At 44.1% G+C, this 27,913-nt stretch overlaps 1 protein-coding gene across 14 annotated transcripts in view; it reads left to right on the top strand.

Annotated features, from left to right (window-relative positions):
• Nucleotides 1-27,913, top strand: part of rap1gap2a (RAP1 GTPase activating protein 2a) — an 89,354-nt gene that overhangs the window by 43,024 nt on the left and 18,417 nt on the right. For 6 of the 14 annotated variants that reach the window (XM_066696313.1, XM_066696309.1, XM_066696308.1 and 3 more), the window contains 3 exons: nt 17,826-17,910; nt 25,118-25,153; nt 26,638-26,682. In XM_066696313.1, the coding sequence (XP_066552410.1) occupies nt 17,826-17,910; nt 25,118-25,153; nt 26,638-26,682 (166 nt within the window). Of the gene's footprint in view, nt 1-16,921; nt 17,076-17,825; nt 17,911-20,536; nt 20,631-22,502; nt 22,910-25,117; nt 25,154-26,637; nt 26,683-27,913 lie in introns of those variants that run through there. The other 8 variants (XM_066696317.1, XM_066696315.1, XM_066696314.1 and 5 more) reach the window with 6 other exon arrangements.

The raw sequence follows: 27,913 nt of genomic DNA, 5'->3' as shown, positions 1-27,913 counted from the left end.
GACTGCGGCCTAGGCCAAATCCATTACAGACTTCTACACGATGACCGTTTGATTTATTGCCAGAAGCTGCTTTCTAATATTTACAAATGGAACGACGACAGGGTACGAGTTTGTAATTTGCCATTCTCTTGTTCCACACATCCCAGTGGAGGAGAGATGCAGGTGGTATCTATCAGCTTTAAACAATAGCAATCTCATCGGAAACCAAAGACTACAGCTATAGGAGAGAGCTTACAGTACATTATGTGCCTTTTTCCCCAACACAGATTATATGAATGTAGTCATATGGTGTAATAATAATATTATCAAGTAATAAAATCATTTAAATTTGTTGATATCAGAGCAATTACACCAAAAAAAGAAACCGTAAACACTTTTCTCTTTTACATGTAGATTCAGTGACTAAAATATGCTGACTATAGTTTTTAATCTGATGTTGATACAGATACATTTCCTATAATACTGTATTGCTACTCATAAATGGTATTTTTCTTCCTGGGCTGGCCAATGAGACGTGGGAAGGACAATATGGACAGATGGGAATGCAAGACGTACCTTTCGGATCCCATCAGTTAACCTTTTTTAACCTTGAAAACGAGCCCTCTGTTTCCATATTCTGCTTAGAACTATTTACCTTGATATTAATGGAGTTTCGTTTGCTGTTGTCTTTGTTTTATAACAGCCACTCCAATTTAATCCATGCCCATGTGTTTCCCCCTTGGCTCCCGTGCTGGTTTGAACAATAAGCAGGTGATTTGCAGATAATGAGAGCTGAGGTCAAATTAGAGAGAAAGGTGTTTTTTTTTTGTTTGTTTTTTAAATGTCAACTGCCAGTGTGTGTGTGCGAGGAGAAAGGGGGTTACGATACAGGACAGGTTTGAGAGATGCCCCCAAAACGAGAACAAATTGAATTTAACGGAGTGTGAAATTACTGCATTTACCAACCATAAATTGAACCAGAATTCATTTTCATTTTACCCATATTGGCTGTTTTGCTATTTTTATAAATCTCTGATAAAATAAATGCAGTGCCAGTGCGGTAGCTAATTTAACCTCATCTGAAAGTGGGTAGGCTTCCTTGTCCCAACTGGTCAATATGACTGATTGTGTTTTAGATTCGGGAGTATCTGTGGAAATGATGCTGATTCATTAAAAAAGAAAAGTACCGCAAATATCACTTGCAAAAGCCAAACGTAAACGCTTTGTTCAATATTTGGTGCATTTGTGAAGTTCGGGAGAGAATTTCCTACCTTTTTGTTGGCTTCTCATGGAAACGTAAGGAAGGGTCCTTTTCAGAAGATACATTTCTGATTCAGTTTTTCTGAGCGCATTCTTTCTTTTTGGACGACCGATTTCAAAGTAGGGGGTTTCAGGGGTGCTAGAATTAAAACGAATTGACTCAGTTTGGGGAAATAATACCATAAATGTGGAGTGATAGAATCAACCTTCCACATTACACATGTTCAAAGTAAATGCTCTTCTTTGCATGCAAACCTTGAATGTCTTTAGGTGACAGTCTGCATCACGGAGGTTTACATCATGTGTTGTGAAAACAGCTTGGTGTGCTCCGTTGTCGAGGTACTCTTAACTGGCAAACTGTAAAAAAAGCATTATCATTAAACCGCTGCGTCGGCTGCTCTGATTTCATCTCTTCCCATGGTTTTCAGCACAATAGTCACTGCTTTTGACTTCATGGAAAGAGAGAGAAACAAAGGAAGGGGGGGGGATCATTGCTGCAATCTTTTATCCTGAAGGGAGATGCTTTTAAATGGAGTGTATTGAAAAGTGCAGCAAAGGGTTTTTGATTGCAGTGCATTAAGCTGGGGTGTGTGTGCGTGTGTGTGAGTGTGTGTAGAGGGCAGGGAAGCGGTTTACTTCACACTGAAATGTGCCTGTGGTGATGTGGGGGGAGCTGGGGAGTCGGAGACTGTCAGCCAGGCCGGTCATTTCACATTGTCAGGTTTCAGAGTGGAGTTTACTGCTGCAAGGAGCTCTTTGCGCCGTAATGGATGAGATGGCATTGTGTTCTCTAACAAGACACAAGACTCGTTACCCAGATAGATAGGGTCCCTGTGATCGGGGCTTTATTTTTAGCCTCCTCCGCAGTGTACAGTAACTGTGCCCTCTGGTTTGTCCTCTGTCAGGTTTGCTGGGCTTTTGAGCAAAAAGAGAGACTGAAAGAAAAAGGCAAAGAGATAAGAGAAGGCTGTGGTTAGAGCAACGATAGTGTCACAGAGCAGGCATGACAAAGCCAAGAAATCAGTATCCAGACCGAGCAGAGTGACAGGCAGGGGGGAGAGAGAGAGTGAGAGAGAGATTAGAGAGACAGCCAGGAGAGATGGAGTGAGACAGGTCAAAGAGACAGAGAGCCAGGAGAGAGAGAGACAGGGATTTTTTTTTAGAAATAACCCCAAACAGATTACACTGTAGAAGGAAAAGATGGGGGGGCTGGCATCTAGACTTCTGTTCCTCTGACTGGGAGATGTCTTCCCTGGCAGATCTGTTTAAACAGCCCGGCGCTCCACTACAGTGCTATACAGCGGCACTGGGCACAGCGCAGAGACACAGTGTGGAGATCAGGTGTGTGTGATGGCCCAGCGCACCCCCTGGACCCAGTGTTACTGTACTGAGCAATAAACAGGATGCTATAAATAGGCCAACAACCAGGAATTGTTCATGCAAAATCAAGCCAAGGCCTATAGCTCTTTAGCAAATGCATCTGCAGAAGTCCATAACACTTTCTCTTTATCTGTTTGCTCTCTTGATTCAATCGGATGGTTTAAACGGGAAATAACACGACAAAGGTCACCTGGCATAAATATGTCTGTTCTCTTTTTTGTTTAACTTTTCATGCAAATCTGTAAAAAATATTATATTGACATTGTTTCATTAAAACATCTTACAATAGTAGTACATACAGTATAATAGTTTTGTTTATGTTATGTACAGGTTATTGTGCATAAAACAGTACTGACCAAAAGCTGAAGACAAATTAAACTTGCATTAAAAACAGTCTTGAAAACGGCTGTGACCTCATATCTGTACTAATATGTTTTCACAATGTCTTAACACCTCAGTGGCTATACTGTAGGATACACCACAATGGTGTCGTAAGTCTCTAAAGTATTTTGTTTTCATAGGAGTATTTTTTGCAAATCACACCCATTTTTGAAGTGTGTGTTGAATCAGGATGTTGGTATGTGAGATATCTACTAATTGTGGAGTGGGATTAAACAGCTTTGCCTAAATTGGAGAGATTTGTGTCATTTATGGCAATTCATTAATGTTCACAAGCATCATCTCATCTCGTTGGAGCTCTTTCAGCAGCATGCCCATCACTTCTTTCTCTGTTCTCATCTGAACACGTTGGATTTTTTATTTTTATTTATTTTTTTATTATAGGTGAAGAGTCATGCACGATCTCTTTTTGTAAAGATCGTCTTGTGTGTGTGTGTGAAGGGAATGTGTCTCCTAGGCTGCTGTCTGTCTGATGTCACTCTCGACACTGAAGAAGCACTTTCCCCAGATAGCGTTGCGGTTGTGGGGGTGTACTTGGGGATGGGCGTTTCTCCAGCAGGTGTGCGGAGAAATCGGGTAGAGAGTTCATATAAAACAATCAATCTAATATTTAATACCTTCTGCTTACTTGTTACAGTCCCTAAATAATTGAATTTTGATTCAGTCCTTTCCTACTAAAAGTGCATAAAAGTGCAAGGAAAAATGAAAAGTATAAAAGCCTACTTATATCGCGGCCCATTGCACTAGAAAGTGTGCGTTGCCTGAAAGGTTAGTGTGCCTGGAGTGCTGACAGTCACCGCATTAATCCTGCAGATTAGCGCAGTATTAGTGTCACGTTCTGCATTAACAAACAGTACGCCCTGACAGCGGGCTGATCTTTTAACTCTTGAGGACTGGGGCAGGAGAATACAAGCCCAACTCATAGTTAACCCCTGCATTTGCACAGTCAGGGGAGAGAGCAGCGTTTCTTCTGTTAGAGTTGCAGTAAAAGCTACAGAACAATAACTAGCTTATCGACCGGGTCCGATTACAGGGAAATTAAGTTCAGGGGGAACTTGCACACGCAACGAAAACACACTCATTCATTTTTCCATGGTGGAGGCAGATGATTTTTCAGGTCCTGATTACTTTTACTGGGACTTTGTCGCCCCCCACAAACCTACTCTACTCATCTCCATAGACTGACATAGAGTGTGCCTGGTCTTGAGTTTGTGTGTGACAGTAGTCTTGAAGTTGTCCTCATCCTTTGGGTTAAACCAGGTTAGCGGTGTTAATGCTCTCCCAGCATGCTCCAGTTCTTGTCACGAAAGCCCCCCATTAAAAAAAGGAAATACTATTGACACAGTGTAATGAAAAAACAATCAAATTAGTCCCGTCATTGAAGACGTTTCAATGTTTTATATGTTTATTGCAGTAAGATACAGAACTGCGGTTGTTACCCACCTCCAACCTCCAGTCAATATGACGTGTGTGTGTGTATATGTATTCAAATGTGTGTGTGGGTTTGTGCTTACGATTATATATATATATATATATATATATATGTGTGTGTGTGTGTGTGTATGTGTGGGCCGGTGAGTATACCGGGCCGTGGAGCCTGCTCCCTCTGCCATGCGGTGTTATTGAGAGAGTAAAGAGAGCGTGGCTGTGTGCCCAGTCTCATGGCCGAGTCCTATATTTAGAAGCCCATTCATTAGAGAGTGTTTGTTCACATTAGGGCGGCTAATCGCTAACCATTTCCACCTGCGCTGCTGTGTGTTTAGGGTTGGGGTTACCACTGGGCCCTGCGCAGGCGGGGGAGGTCAGGGTCGATAGCAGACGCTGAAGCGCATTCGAGAAAAACAAGGCAAAAAGAGAAGTCATTAAGTTACACTCATTAAAGAGTAATGAGAACAGAGAGACTGACTACATGAATCCAGTCTACATCTTTTTTTGTTGTTCATTTTTTTCTTGTCAACATTTGCGTTTACAGCATTACAGCATTGTTTTTTCGATATTGTTGCGGCAAAGAGGGTTACTCAGAAGTAATAACGCAGTACTGCGTCTTTCTGTTGCATCAGTTGGGATTTCCCACGGCGAGGTCTATATTAGTTTCCCAGTGTGTCATTTAAAAACAATATCGGAATGTAAAACCCCCAAACGGCTTATTAATTCTGACATTTCTCTTCGAACTAATTTGCCAGTTGTGGAGACCCTATCACTGTCAATTGAGATGTTTGATATTAACCACAAAATTATCTTTAATAACCTTTTTTTACTGTCCCGATTACGCAGCTTTTTAACACCTGGATTTACGCAGATAATTCACAACTGGAATCGGTTTTATTAGGTTTAATTAAAGTCAAACCGGAAGTGGTGGTTCTTTATGGCTTTTTAACGACCAGCTCCCTCTGCGGTTGTGTGTCTGCGAGGCGTGTATTCCGCAGAGGGATGTTATTAATTCTCTGGTTTATACGAGTTCAGCCAAAGAGTGAATAATAATAAAAAACACATTAGCAAAGTAACTTCCTTATTGCAAATAGAGAACAATAGCTAGATAATGTTGCTAAATGCTGTGAAACACGGTCCTTTGCATCTATATCATATGGCAGTATCTGAGATGGTGATATTGGGAATGATGTGTGTTGGTGGGAATGTACAATGAGGGTGTTTATTTAATCGTTGGTGTGTATGAAGTCTTTCTATGCAGGCCAGTCCTCATGCCCCCCCATTAATTGTTGTTGTCTACAGTCTCTTGCACCACGGATGCACAATCTTCATGACAGCATTGTTAGAAATCTTCCTGAAATCCAACTAAGAAAGGAAGCTGGCTTGTGCAAAAGTACATTTAAAACAATTTGATTTGTTTTACAGTTGATTTGGTTGATTGGTGTTTGACCTCGGTCACTCTCAGGAAGCTGTAGTTATCATAGCCCTAACGTGCATCAAATGTCATGTATCCACAGGCCCTCTCGGATGGGTATTCAGTGCGGGCGAACTGTCAGAAAAGGTGTATTTTTTTTAACAGAACCATCACAGGCGAGGAAATGGAAGCAAATGAAAGAGAGATTTTAAGACACTAGGAAAGGAAAAGGAAAACCAATAGGTGTTGATCTAGAATTGTTCAACCCCCTAGTCACCTGACCTATCTGAGCATAATCCGTCAGCAGTGTTCTGCTATGATACTTCGATGAGAAAGTTAACAGGTAAAATGCCAGGTATTGTTTTTGCAACTACCAATGTTATTGTTTTTACTACTAAGTCTTATTTTGGTTCCTTTATCGTAATGTTCTTATATGTTCACAAAATGCTGTATAATTTATACAGTGAGGGGAAAAAAGTATTTGATCCCCTGCTGATTTTGTACGTTTGCCCACTGACAAAGAAATGATCAGTCTATAATTTTAATGGTAGGTGTATTTTAACAGTGAGAGACAGAATAACAACAAAAAAATCCAGAAAAACGCATTTCAAAAAAGTTATAAATTGATTTGCATATTAATGAGGGAAATAAGTATTTGATCCCCTATCAATCAGCAAGATTTCTGGCTCCCAGGTGTCTTTTATACAGGTAACGAGCTGAGATTAGGAGCAGTCTCTTAAAGGGAGTGCTCCTAATCTCAGCTCGTTACCTGTATAAAAGACACCTGTCCACAGAAGCAATCAATCAATCAGATTCCAAACTCTCCACCATGGCCAAGACCAAAGAGCTGTCCAAGGATGTCAGGGACAAGATTGTAGACCTACACAAGGCTGGAATGGGCTACAAGACCATCGCCAAGCAGCTTGGTGAGAAGGTGACAACAGGTGGTGCGATTATTCGCAAATGGAAGAAACACAAAATAACTGTCAGTCTCCCTTGGTCTGGGGCTCCATGCAAGATCTTCCCTCGTGGAGTTTCAATGATCATGAGAACGGTGAGGAATCAGCCCAGAACTACACGGGAGGATCTTGTTAATGATCTCAAGGCAGCTGGGACCATAGTCACCAAGAAAACAATTGGTAACACACTACGCCGTGAAGGACTGAAACCCTGCAGCGCCCGCAAGGTCCCCCTGCTCAAGAAAGCACATGTACAGGCCCGTCTGAAGTTTGCCAATGAACATCTGAATGATTCAGAGGAGAACTGGGTGAAAGTGTTGTGGTCAGATGAGACCAAAATCGAGCTCTTTGGCATCAACTCAACTCGCCGTGTTTGGAGGAGGAGGAATGACCCCAAGAACACCATCCCCACCGTCAAACATGGAGGTGGAAACATTATGCTTTGGGGGTGTTTTTCTGCTAAGGGGACAGGACAACTGCACCGCATCAAAGGGACGATGGACGGGGCCATGTACCGTCAAATCTTGGGTGAGAACCTCCTTCCCTCAGCCAGGACATTGAAAATGGGTCGTGGATGGGTATTCCAGCATGACAATGACCCAAAACACACAGCCAAGGCAACAAAGGAGTGGCTCAAGAAGAAGCACATTAAGGTCCTGGAGTGGCCTAATCTGTGGAGGGAGCTGAAGGTTCGAGTTGCCAAACATCAGCCTCGAAACCTTAATGACTTGGAGAGGATCTGCAAAGAGGAGTGGGACAAAATCCCTCCTGAGATGTGTGCAAACCTGGTGGCCAACTACAAGAAACGTCTGACCTCTGTGATTGCCAACAAGGGTTTTGCCACCAAGTACTAAGTCGAAGGGGTCAAATACTTATTTCCCTCATTAACATGCAAATCAATGTATAACTTTTTTTAAATGCGTTTTTCTGGATTTTTTTGTTGTTATTCTGTTAAAATACACCTACCATTAAAATTATAGACTGATCATTTCTTTGTCAGTGGGCAAACGTACAAAATCAGCTGGGGATCAAATACTTTTTTCCCTCACTGTATGTGTCACATTCAGTGTGTATGTACAGGGGACATATGAGGATAGTTACAAAAGATGACATTTTAGAGATGTTTGTAAAATCAACTCTAACTATTCTGATATTAAGTCACTCAACCAGAACAGATTCGCAGACTGAGCATCTCAAGGTGTGGTATAATAAACCAAAATGTAATGTAACCCCTCAGCAAGGCTGCAATTAAAACCGTAGCTGCTGAAGGACTCTGGGAAGCAGCCCTGGCATACGCAGTGCCTGATGCTTGACCTATGTGGCTTCTCTGGGTCTGTGAAGGATTCATTAGCTCTCCCGGGGTGGCTGAGAGCTGCTGTCGTGCAGTAGTCAACTCTGACGGCCGAGCTGCGGCAGACGGGCCGCTCCTGTAAGCAGGTCAAGTGCAGTGCGATGGTGTTAATTGCAGCCGGGCCTGGCTTCACAGCGCCTCCACAGAGACTGGCGAGTAGGCAGGCCGTCAACAGGGGAATTCTCCCAGGAACGGCGATTGAGCCAATTCAAGCGGCCACAGAGGATTTGACATCCCGCTCACAGTCCCGATTCCTGGGATTTGGCCAGTGTAAGAAACAGCCTGCAACACGTGCCAGCAGTATAGGGCTCCAAATTTGATTTTCAAAAAGAATTGGGTCAGAATACACCGTCCTACATCATGCAATAAAGAAACTGTGAATTTGAGGATTTCCTAAGCAAAAGGAAAACAGCTTTAGGTATATTTTTCCTTAAGAAATTGTAATGCATTGGAACAACCACACAGATACATAAGATCTAACAAAAATATTAGGGTGATGATTGTATCCAATGTGTCAAGGTATCAAAACATTGATACATATTGAAACAGTTGAGTGCAGAAATTGAGGATTCTGGGTAAAATACCTTGCTCTACAATTTGCAGGATCTTGGATTTGAACCCACAACTCTCCAGCTACTCAACATAGTCCTGCTTGTTTGGGAATTAGTCACTTGATAGTCTGAGAATCACCCCCAGTCTACTTTTGAATGATCCCAAAGATGAATTTCAGTCATCGGGTCAGGGAGTTTGTTCCACGCAAACCGCAACTGTTTAAAGACATTTCTCCTGTTTTCTGTTCTGAATGCCTCTAGACTCCACTTCCAGTCGTGTCCCCCAGGTCATTTATTAGATACCATTCATGGTGGAACTACTCAGGTAGATGCAGTAGGGCAATCGTCAATGTGCCGGGGTCTTCGAAGTGTAGGAAGGCCTGTGTCAGGAGGCCGAGTGAGGGTAAGTGAGCAGCCCTGTCTCCTGACAGAAGGGGGGTGTGACTGTTATCAGCAAAGTGGGAGGAGGTCAGGCACGCTGGAAGAGTTTCGCAAACAATCAGAGATGTGCAAACAAATACAGGGAGGGGTAAACCTTCCGCAAGGGGGTTTTGTGTTTGCGTTTGGCGAACGTGGATGTTTTCCTTTGCCATTTAAGGAGCGGATATGGATTTCCAGAATGAGCGAGACTTTAGATAGTTGTTAGATCATGCTAAACAAACCCCGTCAGCTCACGCATCTCTCAAAGCCAACCGTTCCCACTTCCCCACATGATAGTGAGCAAGCGCTGATAACCGGTTACAAGACAAGAACAGGGTTTGAACTAACTGAACCTAGGCACGCTGTCAGTGGGTTTTCTTTTGAGGAAAGGCATGTCGCAATTTATAATCATGACTCGTCATTTCCCACACCATGCATTGTGGTTTTCATTGAGATAATTGGGGAATCTTGAATTACCTGATCTGTTTGCACCACAGTAGCTGAAGCATGGCTGTAGATAGTGGAGATTGTTTAGCTAGGGTATGTCAACTTTGGACCATATAACCTAAAGGAACACGTTTCCTTAGAGAGTGACAATGCAGACCAGAGTGCATCTCAATCTGATAACCAAGTGTGACCATACATGTGTGAAAGGGCATGGCACACACAGTTTATTATCTTTGACAGTGTTTTGATTCTATTTATACCTTTGAATTTTATTGTTTGTTCCGTGCAGAATATGAGTCTCTTTGGATAATGCAATCAGACAACAACAACAATAGATTTAATAATAATTTGCAACACAACACAAAACCCAAAACGGAGCCGACACAAGCACATCTGCACCTGTTATCTTTCCCTGTAGGCTGTACCCAAGTTGGTTTTAGTATTCAGGTAAAGTTAGCAGACAACAGTCTTTTGACAATGAATGGGACTGTAATGCGTATTGAATACAGCGGATCCTATTATATTAAATCAGGCTGCAGCCCGGTGCTAATATATTAATGCTAAATATTCTGACTTATGTCCTCTGGTGCATTATTAGATTTTATTCAGAAGTCGGAGGAGAAAGCTTTGTGACAGAGCGGATTCTGCTTCCCGTCTAGACGCTTTGGTTTGGATGATAGTGTTGAGATCAATCCTTGTACTTTGATATTACCTGTCCTTTGTTGTGTGTGTGCGTGCGTCCGTGTGCGCATGAGTGTAATCAAACAAAGCAAATAGAGAGGCAGCATTTGTAAGTGGCATATGAATTATTACCATGGGTAATGTGCATTTTAGTTCTGCACCTTCATTTTCCTATAGCTCTACTATCCATTTATATTGCCAGGCTTTGACTGTGTTCGAATGCCTCATCTGTGCTCTGCTAAGCTCCTCTATGATAACAGGATGATTTGCCATGGTGGTGCTTTATTAGTGTGCCGTCTGCGCATCAGGGCACCGTGAGGATTGGCAGAGGGGAGCACAGGCAAAGGTCAAAGAGGTCAACGGGAGTCAAATCTCTATTGTGACTGGAGGAAAGGCAGTCTAGGCAGTTCACAGCAGGCAGCTGTAATTGAGTTTCTGTGGAGTGGTGTAAACTCCATGCAGAGGCAATTTTCACAGATAGGGAGCTGTGTATTAGTGTTATCTCACCTTCACATGGCCTATGGGGGGATGCCTGCTCAATGAAAAATTTATTCTACGTATTTACTTACTAGCATACTCATTTATTTATTCCTCAAAACCACCAGTTTGCTGTTAAAGAGCTGAGAATCTTCTTTTTGACTTTGTGGATATACAATTTATATATTTAATGTATCTTTGGAGCAATTGCATGTACATGACAGCTGGATATATTATTATTAGTTTCCAGATAGGGAAAGAATGAAAAAAAAATGGTGTTTGGGGATTTGTCACATGCATAGCCTTTGCAGTCAAGGCCTAGGTTTTATAGTGCCGAGCCCAGGCCCGGATGAGCTAACAGATCCACTACCCCAGTCCTCAGGCACGGGGCAGCTGTACCCCACAGGAAGTTTAGAAAGTGTACCTGCAGTGTGCCTCCTTTGACCTCTCCCAGCAGGTGAGCCCTGGCCTGATGGCAGTCTGCTGGGGTGCCCACGTGGACAGCAGTGACTCAGCGCAATGCGTCCAGACAGAGATTGATCGCACTCTCATTGCGATCTCGGGTCCCTGCTCTCCGCATCCTCCCCCACACCCCCCCCCTCCCCCAAACACCACTTCCTCATGCATCCCAACTCCAGGGACACATCGCATGACGCGCCCAGCTGCGTTGCCTTGGAAACAGATACGCTGCATGTGACAGAGGAAAAAACCCACCGTGGCTGACATCTCCCTCTGGGGCTGTTTTCTTCCAGCAACTGCTGCTCCTTTCCAAATGTGCAGACTTTGTATGTGTGTTTGTGTACATCTTTGTGTGCGTGTGTTTATGGGTTTGTGTGTATGCGCCTGTCTTGCCAGTAGTGAATAGTGCAGTCTGGGTGTGTGTTTTAATTCTACTCAAGATATTGTGATGCTGCCAGGTGAAAAATAACTATCTGTCTGTGTTTTCATGGGCGCAGTTTTACGAGTTTTACAAATGAAAGACTGGCTTAATATGCAAATGAGCTGTAAGGGATCAAACATTTACCTAACATTTGCCAGAGAACATCAAAAATAGTGTTTCGTTGTCATCTATAGAATGGGAACCGCAGAATATACATATTGTGGTGTTTCAACATCCTAATCTCATTGAGGAAAACTGGCCATCTGAGGATAAAAAGTTATCCTTATCTTTTTGACTAAGAAATGTTTTGTAAGATGCATTATAGTTCATGGTTTATTTTTTGTTTTTATGATTGATAGCACTCTTTGCAGATTTCCGTGCGCATCGAAAATGTAATCTCACCACGAGATTCATGGTGGTCAAATGACATCTTCTTTAAGTGACAAAGTGTCAAAGTTATAAAGCTGTGACTGATCTGTCCTGGACACCTCTCAGATAGGGTCCTGGGGCTGTCTGGGTTGATATGAGTAGATGTCTGGCCCTTGTTTTATTTGTGATAGAGACCTCAGATCCAGAAACCTGATTTTCTCCAGCTTTTGCACCTCCAACACACACGTCTTCACTTCACATGTAAACAACCGCACACAGAAACTCCCTCAGTGTTTTTCCTCTGGTGTAAATGAATTCCTGACGACAAGCCAAACCGGTTAATAACCAAACAGGACTGGTTTAGGGTTTAGCACTTTTCTGTGGGAACGATGCACAGATCCCCCCCACTCAACACATCATATGCATATGGTATAGATTGTTTGTGTTTGTTTGCAGTAGTGGATTGCTGTTTTTCAAACTTCTAGTTGCTTCATCATTTAATCACATATCTCACACCTAAATAAATACTTAAACGCAACAGTAAACCACACTACACCGTACAGGACTGCAGCTGGGTGCCACTGGTCCATACAGAAGATCCTGCAGTCTGTTTTTTTTGACAGACAGGTTCCTCACAGGTACATCAGAGAGGTGCGATTCTTGCTCGTGTCCATCTTCAGAAGAATACGTTCACATTAACAAGGGAGTACTGTACTGGAAGAAGACTCAGCAGGGCAGCGAAAGATTCAACATCTAGCGCCTTCATTATTGCGCTGTGAGAGAGATCTAAACAAGCCCTGATATAGAAACTCTTCAGCTCTCCCCGAAACAAGGCGCAAGCACAGCATGAACACGCACAAGAAAACACACGGCGCATGTTAAAGGCAGGATGGTTGTGTGTGAGGAGTCTTTGAAGAGATCTTTTATCTGTACGTTTGGTGGATTGGAGTTGTTTTTGTAACTGTCAGGGAGGGTACAGGGCCTGGCCTGTTGCTTTGCAGACGCAGTGGCTGCCATTGTGTTCTCAGGCCGTGTTTTCCAGATGGAATAACAGTGTTGCAATGGAATAAAATGAAAACCTATTTTTCCAGTAGGCACAACTGTCATTCTCCTCCACACAGGTGGATTGCTATACTGTTTAGCCGTCTGCTCTCCAGCTACCGAGCCAGTCAGCTTTGTGCCAACGGCCCTCCAGCGCCAACACGCTAGACGCCATGCCAACCAATTTTAGACCGCACGCACACGAATGTCACCGTGCTAATGTCACCCTCTGCAGCTGCTGCCCCGGGCTGGGCATTTAATTTGGCTGCAGTTGCAATCTTTACTATAACCCCTGGCCCTATGGCTGTATTGCTGTGCAGACATTTCCACACAGGGGAGCAGACCTTCCCTATGAAAGATCTGAACCCCTTCTAAAGACCTGAGCCCCAGATTTAAGTCCCGACCCACCTCTTTGAAGTTCTGTGCGGAGAAACTCAGGAAGGCGGTACCAGCCTCGGGCAGGGTGAGGTTAGAGCACAGCCGCCTCCCTCCTGATGGGAACTGGTGCCATCTGGCTTCTCCGCAGCACGGCTCTGCGGATTCATTAATACTGCCAGGAGATAAGGAAGCTGAAAGTCAAGGGGCCCTTAGTCGAACACCTGTGTGCGTCAACTTTCATTTCCACTTTCCACTTTCAACCGCTTCCACTCTGGCAAATATGATGTATTTCCTCATGTATTTATTCATCCCAGGGCTTGTGTGTGACTCACGCGCACAGAGTTGCACCCAGTGTCTCTACCTGGTACTCCTAGTTACTTATTTATTGGGATCATTTGCTTCCCAATTATGTCAAGCTCTGCATTTGGAAAGAGCCCTGCTGAAGGCAATGGCTACACTAGCTCACAAGAGGGTTCATGTTGAAAGTGTAGTTTGCTGTTGAGAATGCACTGTTTCCATGCAGCTTCATTTGTAAATATTACTGTGCCTGCAATAGTGCCAGGCCAGGCGAAGGTTACTTTGGTTTCAGAATTGTGCTCGGTGTGTTTTACATACAGATCCAACTTCTGCCTACAGTGTTGTTTTCAGTAGGTCTTGCTGCTCTTTTAACTGTTGACAGACACAGCATGGCAACCTGCACGACATATTAGTTTTACTGTAGTTTTGTCAGCTGTAATTGCTCATTGCTGAGTTAATTGCCACATTTTGTATTAGAAATAGACACTAAATTGTAATGATAGTATTATGGACCACGGCACCTTACCATACTTTTATACAGCATTCTCATCCCTTGGACTTTACTATAGGGCTCTGATATTGTTCTTCTAATTAAGTCCAGTGTTTTCCTGTCTGTTAGTTTAAAGTGGTGGATCTAAGGTCAGGTGTCTCACTATGGAGCTCGTGTTGGTGCCACAGCAGTTGAAGAGATGTGTATCTGTGGCTCCCTTTTAGCACTATGCTCTCAGCCCGATCACCTTCCCCTTCCACGTACCTCCCCTGGAGGACTGCCAAGACAATGTTCGGAGACGCCGTGCACTGAAGTGGCTGCACGTCCCTGCATTTATCCTGTGATGTCACCGACTTCCACAGCCCAAGAATCTGTTTTCCATCCCTAGCAGCTGCCTGCTGTTTTCAGTCTGACCGCCAAAAGCCTCTGACAAGATCTGTTTCAGAGTTTCTGCACTGGGCAGCCAGGCATCTATCAGATGTATTGCAGATCCACAGACCAGCGGCTGCAGCAACAACAGGCCCTGCCATTGTAAGAAGCAGTGGCCCCTTGTGGAAAGTCTGAGTAGTTACAGGCATTCAGACTGGAGACTCTGGAATAAGTCACTTTAGCAATTTAGGCTCGTCTGGGCTGAAGCAAGCACTATATTGGGTATAATTGCCACTGTAGGATCACAGACAGCAGCAGTAAGCTGTATTAGAGCGATTTTCTTTTTGCTCCTATAGATTGTTTTTTTTTTACTAAGGGAGCCTTTTTTAGTTTTCTTTTGAGTAATGGTGTGTTAAGAAAAAACTGAGTTTATAAAGCGACCAGAAATAAATGGGTGCTGATTTAAGACATTTGTGATCCAACCACTCTCATTTACAGACAAGTGCATTTTTTTGTGTTTTTTTCCCTTAAAGCCTTTAAGCCTGAAAGCTTTTGTAGTGCGTCTATATCATCCTATTTATAAAACCCTGAGCACCTCACGAATAATCAAAATAATAACCACTTCTCACATTTGTAGACCGTGTCCCTGTATATGAGGTCCAATCATGGTTGTCTAATGCATTGTCAAAAATCACCTCTCAGTGAATCACACGTATGAGCTCAATTTCTAAAGTAATCCCAACCCACTCTCTCAAAACTGACAATCTACTTTTCTTTTCTTTTCTTAGGTGAATCTTAACAGTTTTGGTCAAGTAAAATCCTGCTTCAGATTAGGAATTCACATCACATCACTCCTCTATTCAGCTGGAAAAGGATACTGTCCCTGTTAATGTTCTGTCCGATTATAAAACACAAACTGTTATAACCTGTGGAAGCTGATTGAAATTCTACAGATGGCTCTACTAGCTGTGGTACAACAAACAATATCACTGCTAATAGATTTGATCATAGTTGGAATACCAGGAATATAATAATAATAATGAAGACGATCCAGGAGCTGCAATCGCCAGAACTAATTAACTTGAATTAAAGGGTCTGGTAGAACAAATGCACAGACAGTCAGGCTGAGATAGGCCTCATTAGTGCAGCATGTGCAGTGATAGCAGTGGCCTGATACAGATTTCAACATGATGGGGTTGTCATGGAAACTTCCCTTGTTTCTTGGCAACCTCCAGACAGTGTGAATGAGGGGAGTGAAGGGAAGTGCGCGTGCACATACACACACACACACACACACACACACACACACAGAGACACACACACAAACACTGTCCACAAACACTGTCCACACACACACACAGACACACACACACAAACACTGTCCACACACACACACACACAGAGACACACACATACACTGTCCACACACAGACACACACACAAACACTGTCCACACACACACACACACACACACACACACACAGAGACACACACACAAACACTGTCCACACACACACACATACACACACACACAGAGACACACACATACACTGTCCACACACAGACACACACACACAGAGACACACACATACACTGTCACACACACAAACACTGTCCACACACACACACACAAACAGACACACACACAAACACTGTCCACACACACACACACACACACACACAGAGACACACACACAAACACTGTCCACAAACACTGTCCACACACACACAAACACTGTCCACACACACACACACACAGAGACACACACAAACACTGTCCACACACAGACACACACACAAACACTGTCCACACACACACACATACACACACACACAGAGACACACACATACACTGTCCACACACAGAGACACACACATACACTGTCACACACACAAACACTGTCCACACACACACACACAAACAGACACAGACACACAAACACTGTTCACACACACACACACACACAGAGACACACACACAAACACTGTCCACAAACACTGTCCACACACACACACACACACAGACACACACACACAAACACACACACACACAGACACACACAGACACACACACAAACACTGTCCACACACACACACACAGACACACACAAACACTGTCCACACACACACACACACACACACAGACACACACACACACACACACACAGACACACACACAAACACTGTCCACACACACACACAGACACACACACAAACACTGTCCACACACACACACACACACACACACACAGACTGAGACACACACACACACACACACACACACACACACACACACAACACTGTCCACACACACACACACAGACTGAGACACACACACACACACACACAGACACACACACACAGGGCCAGAAACCTGCTGTTCTGGACACTCCACTGGGCTGCCTCTGTCTGTGGCAGTGAGTAGGGCGGGTCCCCATGCCGATCACGACCCATGCTGTGCCGCTATTACTGCCATCTCCTCGCTGGGCCAGCCCCAGAGACCAGGTACCGTGTGGGGCATGTTGACTGCCAGGCTGCTTCTGTTTTGGGGATCCGGTGTTTTTGTTTTTTTCCAAAGCACTTGGATTTTGTTGCAGTGCAGCTGACTCTGCACTGGTGTATGTGTGTGAGGGGGCTGGGGTGAGGAGAGGCAGCGGGGGGGCAGGGTGCTGGGTTCACACAGAAAGCTCTGTAGACCTCGCATGCCGTGGCGATCCGACGGTATGTGTGGTCGAGTCCACCCTGAGGCAGGTGTGTTGCCGAGAATATCGAAGACTCGGATCTGTCTGTGAAAAGAAGTCAGGGTTGTGCATGGTTGTGCGTGTATCTGAAAGCCCAGTGCCACAGTGCCTGTGCCAGGTTCTGTCACCAGCCATAAAACTGCAGGGGTCTCTGTCGACAGTGAGGGTTAGAGCTCTGATTTTTTGGGAGCTGAATTCTAAAGAGTTGCTGTTAACCTGGTTGCGGCGGCTATTTTGAGTGGCAGCAGTTTACTTAAGCGGGCTTGCTGATAACAGTGCCACGATCTCACCGCCGATTTCAAATCCAAATAGTCTTATCTCCTGTCCGGCTGCATTTCAGCTGAAGAACAAAAAGCATGAAGGATAAATCAGTACAGCTTGTTCTCCAGGTGCACAAAGCAACACAAAATGTACCGTTCATGCGTTGGTGCAGAAAGTAAACTGCACACAGCAGTTGCCATGCCTCCTGTGTGGCTGCCCAGCTCACATTTCTGTCTCGTCTTTGTCTCTCCAGGAAGCAGGAGCTACTGACCATCTCAAATGCGTCTGTGGGGGAGCGGCCGCCCTCTCCACCCCGCACAGCGCCCCCCACAATGAAGGTAAGAGACTGATCAGATTGACGCCCTCATTGGGGGTATGCAGGGTGCTAACGAGAAAAATAAATAAGAATTTGCGCCGTTTTCTCGTTTGTTTGTGCTCTTCTCAAACTGAGTGTGGTTCGTTTACTTTAGATTCGCAGTTACGTTAGTCAGTGTTCATCAGGCTTTTGTAGGCCCTTGTTCTTCTTTCGCAATCCTTCTGAGTGTAGGCCAGTGCTGCGGTCACCTTGACCAGGGTAGGAGCGGGTGACAGCGGCTTTATCTGCCCAGAGAGCTGAAATCTCACCCCTGCTGGGAGAGGCCCAGTGTACAGGGCCAAGCTGAATCTGCAGGCTCATTGTGGGCCGATAAAGAACTGATTAACAATTTGCATATGCTAAAGGACTGCTGGAGTGTGTGTGTTGGGTATGGGGTGCATTGTGTATCTGAGGGCCAGTGAATTCTGTCATCTTTTTCCTGCGAGAGATTTTGGAAAGTACACTTATGTAGAATACCAAATGTGGTCCAGTTAACTAGCCAAGAGTTTGGTTGGAATAAACTCCTAAGAAGAGAAATGGGAAGAGAGCATTCATATTAGTATTATGATGTTATGTACCAGATGGTTTTATCCAAGACCACTTACACAGTTTTAAAATCACTAACATACAGTGTCATACAGAAACATAGTATCTAGGCTAATATCATCACTATAAAAATCTATTTACACGTTACAGTGAATAACACAAAGCTATGAGAGGAGATCAGAACAGTGTACCCGTGAGATCTAAAGAGCTGCGTCTCAAGGAGGTGGTCTGATGCTAAAGGGTATCTGACTTGACCTCCGTGGTGCAAGAGAGGTGGAAAGAGAGAGGGGGCCGGGGCAGGCAGGGACTGGAGTGGGCTTTCAGAGTGAGCTCTTGGGACACGTGCATATGGTATTCTCCATCAGGCTGAGGGCACAGTACTTTGTCAACTTTAAACAAATGTTATATAAAAAAAACTGAAAGATACATGTTGGCAGGGAATTTTAAACTTGCTTTATACATTTTTTCCTGTGATGCTGTGCCACTGCAGTGCGTTGTTTCTACAAATGTTAAAAAGCGTGTCTAATGTGTGGTGTAGACAACCCTAATTATCCTAAAAATGTACTAGCTCCCTAAACTGGATTTATCATGTGCTCCACACACATACACACACACATCTTGCTTTGGAATTTCCCTTTTTAAGCACTCCCTCTATGATACATTTCTTAATATATATTTGTGCCTCTTGCTTCTGTGAGGTCTTGTAGAAGCTCAGACAAGATGTATTGAGATTCAGCCGAGCGTTGCCGCCTGGGGATCAGATAGGAGGCTGTATTGAACAGTGTGATTAAACACAGTGAAGGGAAAAAATGGGTGCTTTGTGTAATAGAATAACTTCTGTGCAGTAACTCCTGGAAGGCTGGACAGAGTGAATCTACAAATTGGTGTGCTTGTAGATCACACTACTGAATACCCACCCCCCCAAGAAAACACATAATAACATAAAAAAGCTTACTAATGAGGGGAGACTAATATTCAGCCCACCTTCTTATTGTTTTATACTTGTAAACTGACCCCAGAGGTTGCACCAGCTATTTCTGAAGCAACTGAGAGATTCCTACTCAAACTATATGGCTTGATATCTTGTTCCAGACCCCCACCACTCTTAGTATAAAGAAACCCCTCCTATTTGCAGAAGACTAAAGAGATTCAGTTCCTTTAACTGGTTTGTACAAGGCCTTCCTTTGAGACCAGGGTTTACGTTAATAATGGCTCTACTTTGCACTCCATGTTGTAAGCACTTAAGCAGTAAAGAGAAATTCAGGGTTGAAATCCAAGTCCAAGTGCTGTTTGTGTCTGTTTGTGTGTTTTATGTAATGTTTCTGAGGGTGTACAGCCACCGAACTTTGCCCAGTAAGTTACCGTAGTTTTGGATTTGGTCACTTTGGCATTACAAATACCTTTCCGAGAAATACAATTTGGAAGCATTTGGATGGTGTCGTCATCAGGTGGCAATTGCGCCTAATGGCAGAGACTCCTAACGCTGCTGCCGTTTTGAAAACACCCAAGAGTCATCAGAGAAATGAACAATCGTGGGCAGATGTTAAAAGTCCCTGCTGTCGTCAGTGAAGAGAGACTATAAATCAAAAGGAAATTAACTCTTCTGTTGCACAATCCTGTGTTTTCCGAAAAAATGACCTCAGCTGCCCAGGCGAGGGTGTGGACTGTAGTTGGACTGGTGCAGTTTAACCTGTTCTCTTGGAATGCACAGAGCCTTTTCATCTGCATGACTAAAGTACTTTCTATTTCTGGAGAGGCCTGCACTGCAGCCAAATAAATATGCATGTAGTACTAGACAAAGCTTCTATAAAATACTTATTAGTAGAAACCGTATTATTTGTCTTCAAGCCCCAAAGCCACCCCTCCCAAACTGTCTGTGGTCAGCAAAGGAAGAAATGAAAGTAGCATCTCTTTCAGAAGAAGAGAGCAGAGGGAGGAGGTCCCCACACACACGTGCAGAGAAAGAGAGTGGGAGAGAAGGGACAGAGGGTTAAGGTGATGGTGTGTGGGGAGGTTAATGCAGACAGCCAAAACTTGCAAAACCTGTTCAGTATAGTGGGTTCGTTCAGCTGACTCAAGTACCTGACTTACCTGTTTCGACAAAAGATCACAGTCGCCAGAGAGACAGGAGACGGAGCAGGACAGGAGGCAGAAGCTGTGAGTAGCCTCTCCGACTGGGGCAGTGAGGCAGTGAGTGGACAGCAGGGAAAAGGGGGTGGGGTGGGTGAGTGACAGGTCATGCCTGGCTATAAGGGGTCTGTACTGAGACCTGGTGCCAGTGGGATGCTGGGAGCCTGCCTCTCTTAGCACATCTGGCAGCAGTCCAGCTGTTGAGAAGCTTTAGACAGGCTGAAGCCGCACAGACTGTCTGAGCAAGTGCCAGCAGCGTAGAGAACACATTCCAGTCTGTCTTAGAATTAGAATTAGCCTTCATTGCTTTATTTTACATATTTGTTTCCCCCTTCCTCAAGAACTCAGTAGTGCCAGAAGAAATATTATGATGATGATGAATATTCCTCACATTTGACAGTGGGCTCATTGTGCCCCGCTGATGTCTGTTACAGAGGGCTGTATACCATTCTCCGTCCAGGACTGCAAATGTTGACATGGCGGGACAGTTGTTTTGTATGTTATTGTCCTATGTGACATCTACAGTGCATGCAAAATTAGCTGCTGTGAAATCAGCAACAATCCTGAAAACATTTGAAAATGGCAAGCGACAGCCTGTCTGTGTTTTAATGCACGTCTGTGTGTGTGTGTGTGTGTGTACTGATGTAAAAGAGGAAATGTTAAGACGATCTGAGTTTCACGCAGGAAATGTTCAGACAAATACACTTTTACCCGCACAACTCCTTACCATACTTAATTAGAAAGGAACGATTTTAATGCAGTTTGACTAGATTGTGGGTTTCAAATCAGTTCTTCGGTCGTCTTGTGCAGCTACAGCTTGTGATTACTATTTTCTCAAGTGATCGTCATCTTTACGTCAGTTACAGCATCTCTGCGACTCAAGGTGCCACTTCCTGTGACATCATTCGCAGTCTGTAGAGAGGTATTCAATGCACACAGTTACCCCATTCCTCAGAACAATGAAAGAACTGGTGCGGGAAGACAGCAGGAATCGAGTTTGAGTTTTTCCTCATTAGTGGCGGGCTGCGCTGGCCCATCTCGGTGCTGAGGGAGGCTGGCCTGTGAGAAATTAGGAGCCTGGCTACAGGGTCTTGATTGGGAAGCAGAAGAGGGGTTGGGGGACGCACCACATAAACTGGTGTCCTGCAGTGTTTTACCAGCCTCTTCATCAGCTCAGACTAGGGAGTTGTTCATCCCCCCCGTGGACCGGAGGGCTTTGGAATTGGGAGCAATCAAAACCAATCTGTAATCTTGCTTACTTGCAATGAGTGTTTCTGCTGTCCGCGTCTTCCTAGAAATATGTGAATTTGCGCTGTTAAATCACATCTCTGATGCAGTTCAGTGCCAGAGATCTGATGACCAATCACACGTTTGTCTGCATTTCCTTTCAATCCCTAAACCTCTCGCTGGTGACACAGAGAGGTGCACCACTAAATCTTGGAGTGATAAGAAAATTGGTTTTATGTAGAAAATGTAGTTAGATAAGGAGATCCCTCCACCCCTCGTGATATTTAAGTCTGTATTCCTGGGAGGCAGTAGGGGATGCCTCGGTGATGCCTTTGGCACTCCTGGTTCCCCAGTGCCAAACAGGGAGGTCCTAAACCTTGCCAAGAGCATTGGGTTTGGGAGATAGCCAGTACTGATCTTTCATCTCTATCAGGAATGTATTTGCTTTTTCTGTTAGTTTGCAGAATTATATTACAAGTTGTTTTGCTTTCTATTATTTACTATAAGCTTTTTCTCCACTTAGGGGAATGTATTAAAGACCTTTATAGGGCAGCAGAAGGTGATAGCAGAAGCCAATGGAGAATTTATCTTCGAATTTTCTATCACCATGTCACCAGGAGAAAAAATACATACCACACATTTGTCAGTCAAATGAAGCTACTTTTAGCCAGGGGCTGTTCCTAGCATCTGTGGGGAATGCGCACAGTCTTTAAAGGCTCGGGTCTAAATCGCAGCATTGTGGAATGAGACGACAACGAGAGAGCAGAGCGGCGTAAGATAGTCGGGCCTGCTGGGAGCCAGGCAGGACATATTGACTCCACTGAACATGTTCACGGGGGATTATTGGAAGGTTAAATATTAACATCACGATAACGCCTGGCCATTTAATCAGGAGCCATGAAAGCAGTAACCTTAACTGTGCTCTCAACTACAGACACACACACACAGACACACAGACCGCACACGCTCGCACATACGCACACACTTATATTCACAGCACTGACGCCGCAGCGCTGACCTTTTAAAGTACTGGCAAGGATAACGAAGGGGAGATCTGCTTTCCCTAATGCATGCATAAGGTAAGACGTTTTGCATTTGCACAGGCAATAGTGCAAGCATGTCTGTCTGCATTGGAGACCGAGAAACTGAAAAGCATTCATCCTTTTTTTTTTTCTTCTTTAACAGCTTGTGTCTGTTCTTAGAATTTTTGCTGCAACTTGTTTCCTATTACATCAGCACACTGTCGCAGTCTGCTAATGAAAACGCTGCGAGATAAGCTTCTTGTGTAGCATGGGAAGGGTCGCATTAATAGACATGCGGCCCAGACCAGACTCTCTCTGTGAAATGGGAGCCGGCAGGCGTTTTTCTGGCACTGCGTGTTGTGTCCCGTCACCTCGCTGTGCTCAGGCTGTGCTGTAATGAGTTGGGATGGCAACGGTAGCTCCACTGAGATTGCTGTGTTGGGCTGCTAGTGCTCGGGGATGGAAATCGTTACTAAAACACAGGCTGGTGCTGGCGGCTGGATAAGACTGTCCCTGGCAGGAGTTTACGCTTCCAGATTAAGCCTTATTCCTTTGTGGAAAGGATACAACAGCGAATGGAGGTTAACAGGTGGTTCATGTGGTTTGGCCATGATTAATGTATGCAGTAAGTATGCCAACACTGCGCTCTCGGGCTGCTGATCTTAGAGCTTGACTCAGATGATGTCACTCATTATGTGACAGCTCCTCACTCTGTAAAAGGATGTCTGGTCTCAGGAACCCATTTCTGGGTGACCCTGGTCCGAGAGCTGCGGTGTCTTGTCATCTGGTGTGTGCTGCTCACCAAACTTAATTAGCTTACTGTCCATGGCCATTCCTGCCATCCTGCCCAGCCCCTGGCCAGCTGTTTCCAGCTCCCAATTCAATCGCAGTCTTGAATCACAAGTCATCGCTTCCTATCTAAAACAGACGCTCTTCAAACTGAGAGCAGGTGACATGCAGCAATGCACCTGCTGCAGGATCTGTCAGTGCGCTGTCATCGAAGTCTCTAGTTAGCCGGGTTGCTGTTAGAAAAGTGTCATCAGCACTGAGTGAGCAGCTCGTCACTCAGACAGGTGTGTTGCTCCCTCTCCCCTGATTGCATTAGAAGTGCTTGATTTGTCATCACATCTTTACAGACTCGATTGAGCATTCAGACAGGGGCTGAAAATGCCAATCAGAGATTTAAAGGCAGGTGGAAATACACAAACAAAACTTGCTGTGCTAGAATGAAAATGTAAGTGTCATTTTCCATTTTAAGAGGACTTCAAAAGCCTCTGTGACTGTGTTGTGCAGTGGTTGTGTGGCTGATACCAAATGAGTAATTAACTGTAGGGTAGGTTGGCCACTCTCCACTTGCCAGTTGACCACAATGACACTTTGAGACTCAACTGGATTATAAAGTCACCCTGAAACTGAAATACATTGATATTACCTCAGGACCATTGAATACAACAGTATTTTCTGGCGTCATAGAGAAGCATCCAGCAGGGAGAGGGTTAACCCAGTTGAAGGGTTCCAGAGGGCAGGCATGGAGTGGCATGGAGAGCAGTGCCGTGCGTCCCTCTTCACCCGATCAGTCTGTGCTTTAATTGAGCTGGGATTGATGTGCCTGAGAGCCCGTGGCAGGGTGTTAAGATAATCCCCATTGATTCATTGTGAATGGAGAGGTGATTGCAACACTAATTTATTGTTTTGTCCTTTTATTTTATTTTATTTTTTGATTGGAATCATTGTCCCTCTCGTGCCGAGCCTGGGCTGGGGGAGGAAACTGAATCATGGAAGAAAAGTGAAAATAATTCTAATAATCATAATAATAATAGTTATAATACAGCCATCTTGAAAGCAGTTACTCTGAAATGTTAATCAAATGCAGCCGCTGCTTCTCTATCCTCCCTGGCATACTGACAGTTCTCCCTCCTGAGTTTTGCACCGGTTGAAGGTTTTCTCTTTGTATATTCACCTTTATAATGCTAACCCCTCTTACTGTCCATTTCTATACCTCTCGCAGGCTTGAAGGTATCATAAAGGTGGACTGTATTATATATTGTTATACATAGTTTGGGGGGGGGAGCCAGGACATGTTTGTGAAACACTGCCCTAAGCCTAATACTAAGAGCCATGTAATAATATAATTTGTTAGTAATGGGATGTATGAAGTCATCTAGATGTTGATGCCGGGCTCCATCCTCAGATAGCTTTAGCAGCAGAAAGACTGCGAGATGTTGATGTTGATTGTCCTAAATCTGTATTTCCATTGCTTTGCAGTCGGCCGAGTTCTTCGATATGCTGGAAAGGATGCAGGTAGGCCTGAGATTTGTTCTTTTCCTGTGTGTCTTTAGCCAAGCGGGAGACTTCTCCTCCCGTCACTCAAGTCACAGAGCAAGGCTGACAAAACTGTTGCCATCACAGGGCATAGTACAGCAGAAAGGTCTTCACACTGGGCGGATTTCACTCTGCAGCGGGGGAAAGAGATGCATCGGGGAAGACCACGATATATATCAACCAATTTATAAGGCCTGTTTACTACAGTAGGCTATATCCCCATGGTCCACTTTTAAAGCACAAGAAAAGCATAGGAATCCCCTGCAAACGATGGTAAAAGCCTGTGGTGTGAACCTGCATACAGGTGGTGAACTATTTGCTATCGTGTTCTGGCTGTCTTTGATGTAGCTTAACGTGTTTTGTGCGCAGCGGACCCCAAAGCAGCTGTGCATTTCACAACCCTGCTGCTATCAGCTAACACACAGCAGCACAGAGCCCAGCCCATGGGACGTGTGGGCACTGGGCGCTGACACTCAACCCTGACCTTGCCCACACTCCCTGTGTTTACTGGAAGAAGGGTTATTTACAGAAACAGCCCATCTGTAGAACAGAGTGGATTAATTTGATATCAGGTATATTAATACCATATTTTAAATGCTTTTTTCAAATTATTTTTTTGTTGTTTTTGTGGTCCAGGATACACTTTAAATAATGTAGCACTGAAAATGTTAATCCTGAAGTAACATTGGAAAGACTTGTGTAATTTGGCCCATACTTGATATCTAAGCAACTATAATACAAAATAATACTACATACTGCCGTAGAGAGATTGAGAGAATCTTAAAACGATATTGACACTTTTGATGTGCATTCATTTCTACTATGACATTACAGACAAACAGACTTTTTGTTGTGAGTGCCTTGATGGTGAATCTACACCTTTCTCCAAAATATTATAATTGTTGATTACGAATTTATATGAAACGAAATGTAAGACAACTTATCTCAGTTACATCTGTGACAGGAAGACCATAGCAACATTTCTTGCCTGGTCATATTTTGAGCTGGTCTAGTTCCTTATTTGTTGGGCATGAGGTCCTCCTGCAAGATTGTAAACCATATTCAAGGCTGTGACTTTGACCAGGTTTTAGGGTAGTGACCAGTGAGGGTAGTGGCGGGGGGCGGTGGAAGAGGCAGTGTCTCAAAAGACGACAATGACTGAAGCTGATGTGGTGCATGCCGCCAGAGTCGATAGTTTTGCTAAAGCGTGGGCGGCCTGTTTTGAATACGTGGTCAGGGTTGTGTGTGAGAGAGAGAGACAGAGATAGAGAGAGGGAAGAGAGAGAGGGAGTGGGAGTTCCAGATCTTCATCATTTCCAAGGGCTTCAAACTGCTGCTTCATTTCTGATGGAATGGGTGTCTGGGTGAGAGTGTGGCCTGTGCACACAGAGAGAAAGAGAGAGAGAGAGTGAGAGTGGGGGAGGGACTGGCATTTGAAAGTGTCACTCTGTTTCTGAATCCAGGTCCCTAAAGCAGAGGAGCAGAAAACTGGGACCCAGAAAAACAAGGTCAGCTGTATTGCTGGTGCTGTGTTGTCATCTGAGAGGAGTACTTTATTCACCCCCCCACGCCTTTTTTATTTTAAACTCCCCTCTCCTGGTTCCAATTGGGTGTTGACATGAGCGCACCTGCTCTGAGTGACAGTCAATCCTGGCTCGGAGGAGGTGCCATTTATTCTGTCTTGGGACTTGTGCTAGTGACGTGTTTGTTACCCTTTTGGGTTCAGTCGTTCATCCTTTTTTCATTTAATTAATTTTCGTTTCCTGTCCTCCAATCAGTGGTTCCAGATTGGCTTCCATGTGTTCTTGTGTTTTGCGCTTTTTCCTGTCAGTGGTATTTGTCCAGTCTGAGAGCCTCCATCCATTGTTGTCCTGATGCAGGCTCCCTTGGCTGTATTTCTGAGAGAGCATGATCATGGCTGCAGCTTCTCCGTAGCGCTGTTGTGTTGTGTTGTGAAGTGGGAGTGGGTGACAGTAAGTGCCTCTTGAACTGAATCTCAATCGATTTTGCATCCATTGAAAGGGCTACTTTTCTTGCCTCTACAGATGAAAGGCTGCTTTTTTTTGCAGCTTAAAAAGAAATTCAAACAAAAAAGGCTGTCTGAATAATCTATTACTGGTATGTTTACTAATGTACTTGATAAAGCATTTATCTAGGCCGATGGTGAGGTAGGATACTAGTGCACAGAGATCTATTAAGAACTGAAGAGAAACTAAAGTTAACCAATCATGTAGTGTCATTAAAGAATCTAAGTAAGTTAATGTGTTATCTATTTACATTCTGTTACAGTTAATTAATTCTCTATTTACATATTATATAAATAACATGCCAATTATAAATGGAATATCTCCTATCCTTTTAACAAAATCATAGGTATCAATGTGTGAATCTGGATCCACAGTACATGTCTTTAACTAGTAGCCCAATTCATCACTGGCTGTTTGAAATCTTCGAACAATAGTTTTGCAGTGCTGATCAATGTATATCTTCACTTCAATGCAACATTTAACTTCTGGAAGCTGTATCATCAGTGGGAGTTTTTTAGTTCTTTATAGTTCACCGTTCTGAAAAGAAGATTGACATAATGTAACACTTTCCTCAATCGGAGACACCAGATTGACATTCCATTCAGACCTAGAATTCAAGAGGCACTAACTTTAAAGAGCTAATGTGAATATGTCTGTGTTGTGGTCCCTAAAGTCTTACTGTGGTACATCTCTTGTGTAACTGCTGTAAAAT

The sequence above is a fragment of the Amia ocellicauda genome, chromosome 22, assembly GCF_036373705.1.
Source record: "Amia ocellicauda isolate fAmiCal2 chromosome 22, fAmiCal2.hap1, whole genome shotgun sequence".
Taxonomy (NCBI): domain Eukaryota; kingdom Metazoa; phylum Chordata; class Actinopteri; order Amiiformes; family Amiidae; genus Amia; species Amia ocellicauda.
This window is presented reverse-complemented; position numbering and strand designations above follow the sequence as displayed.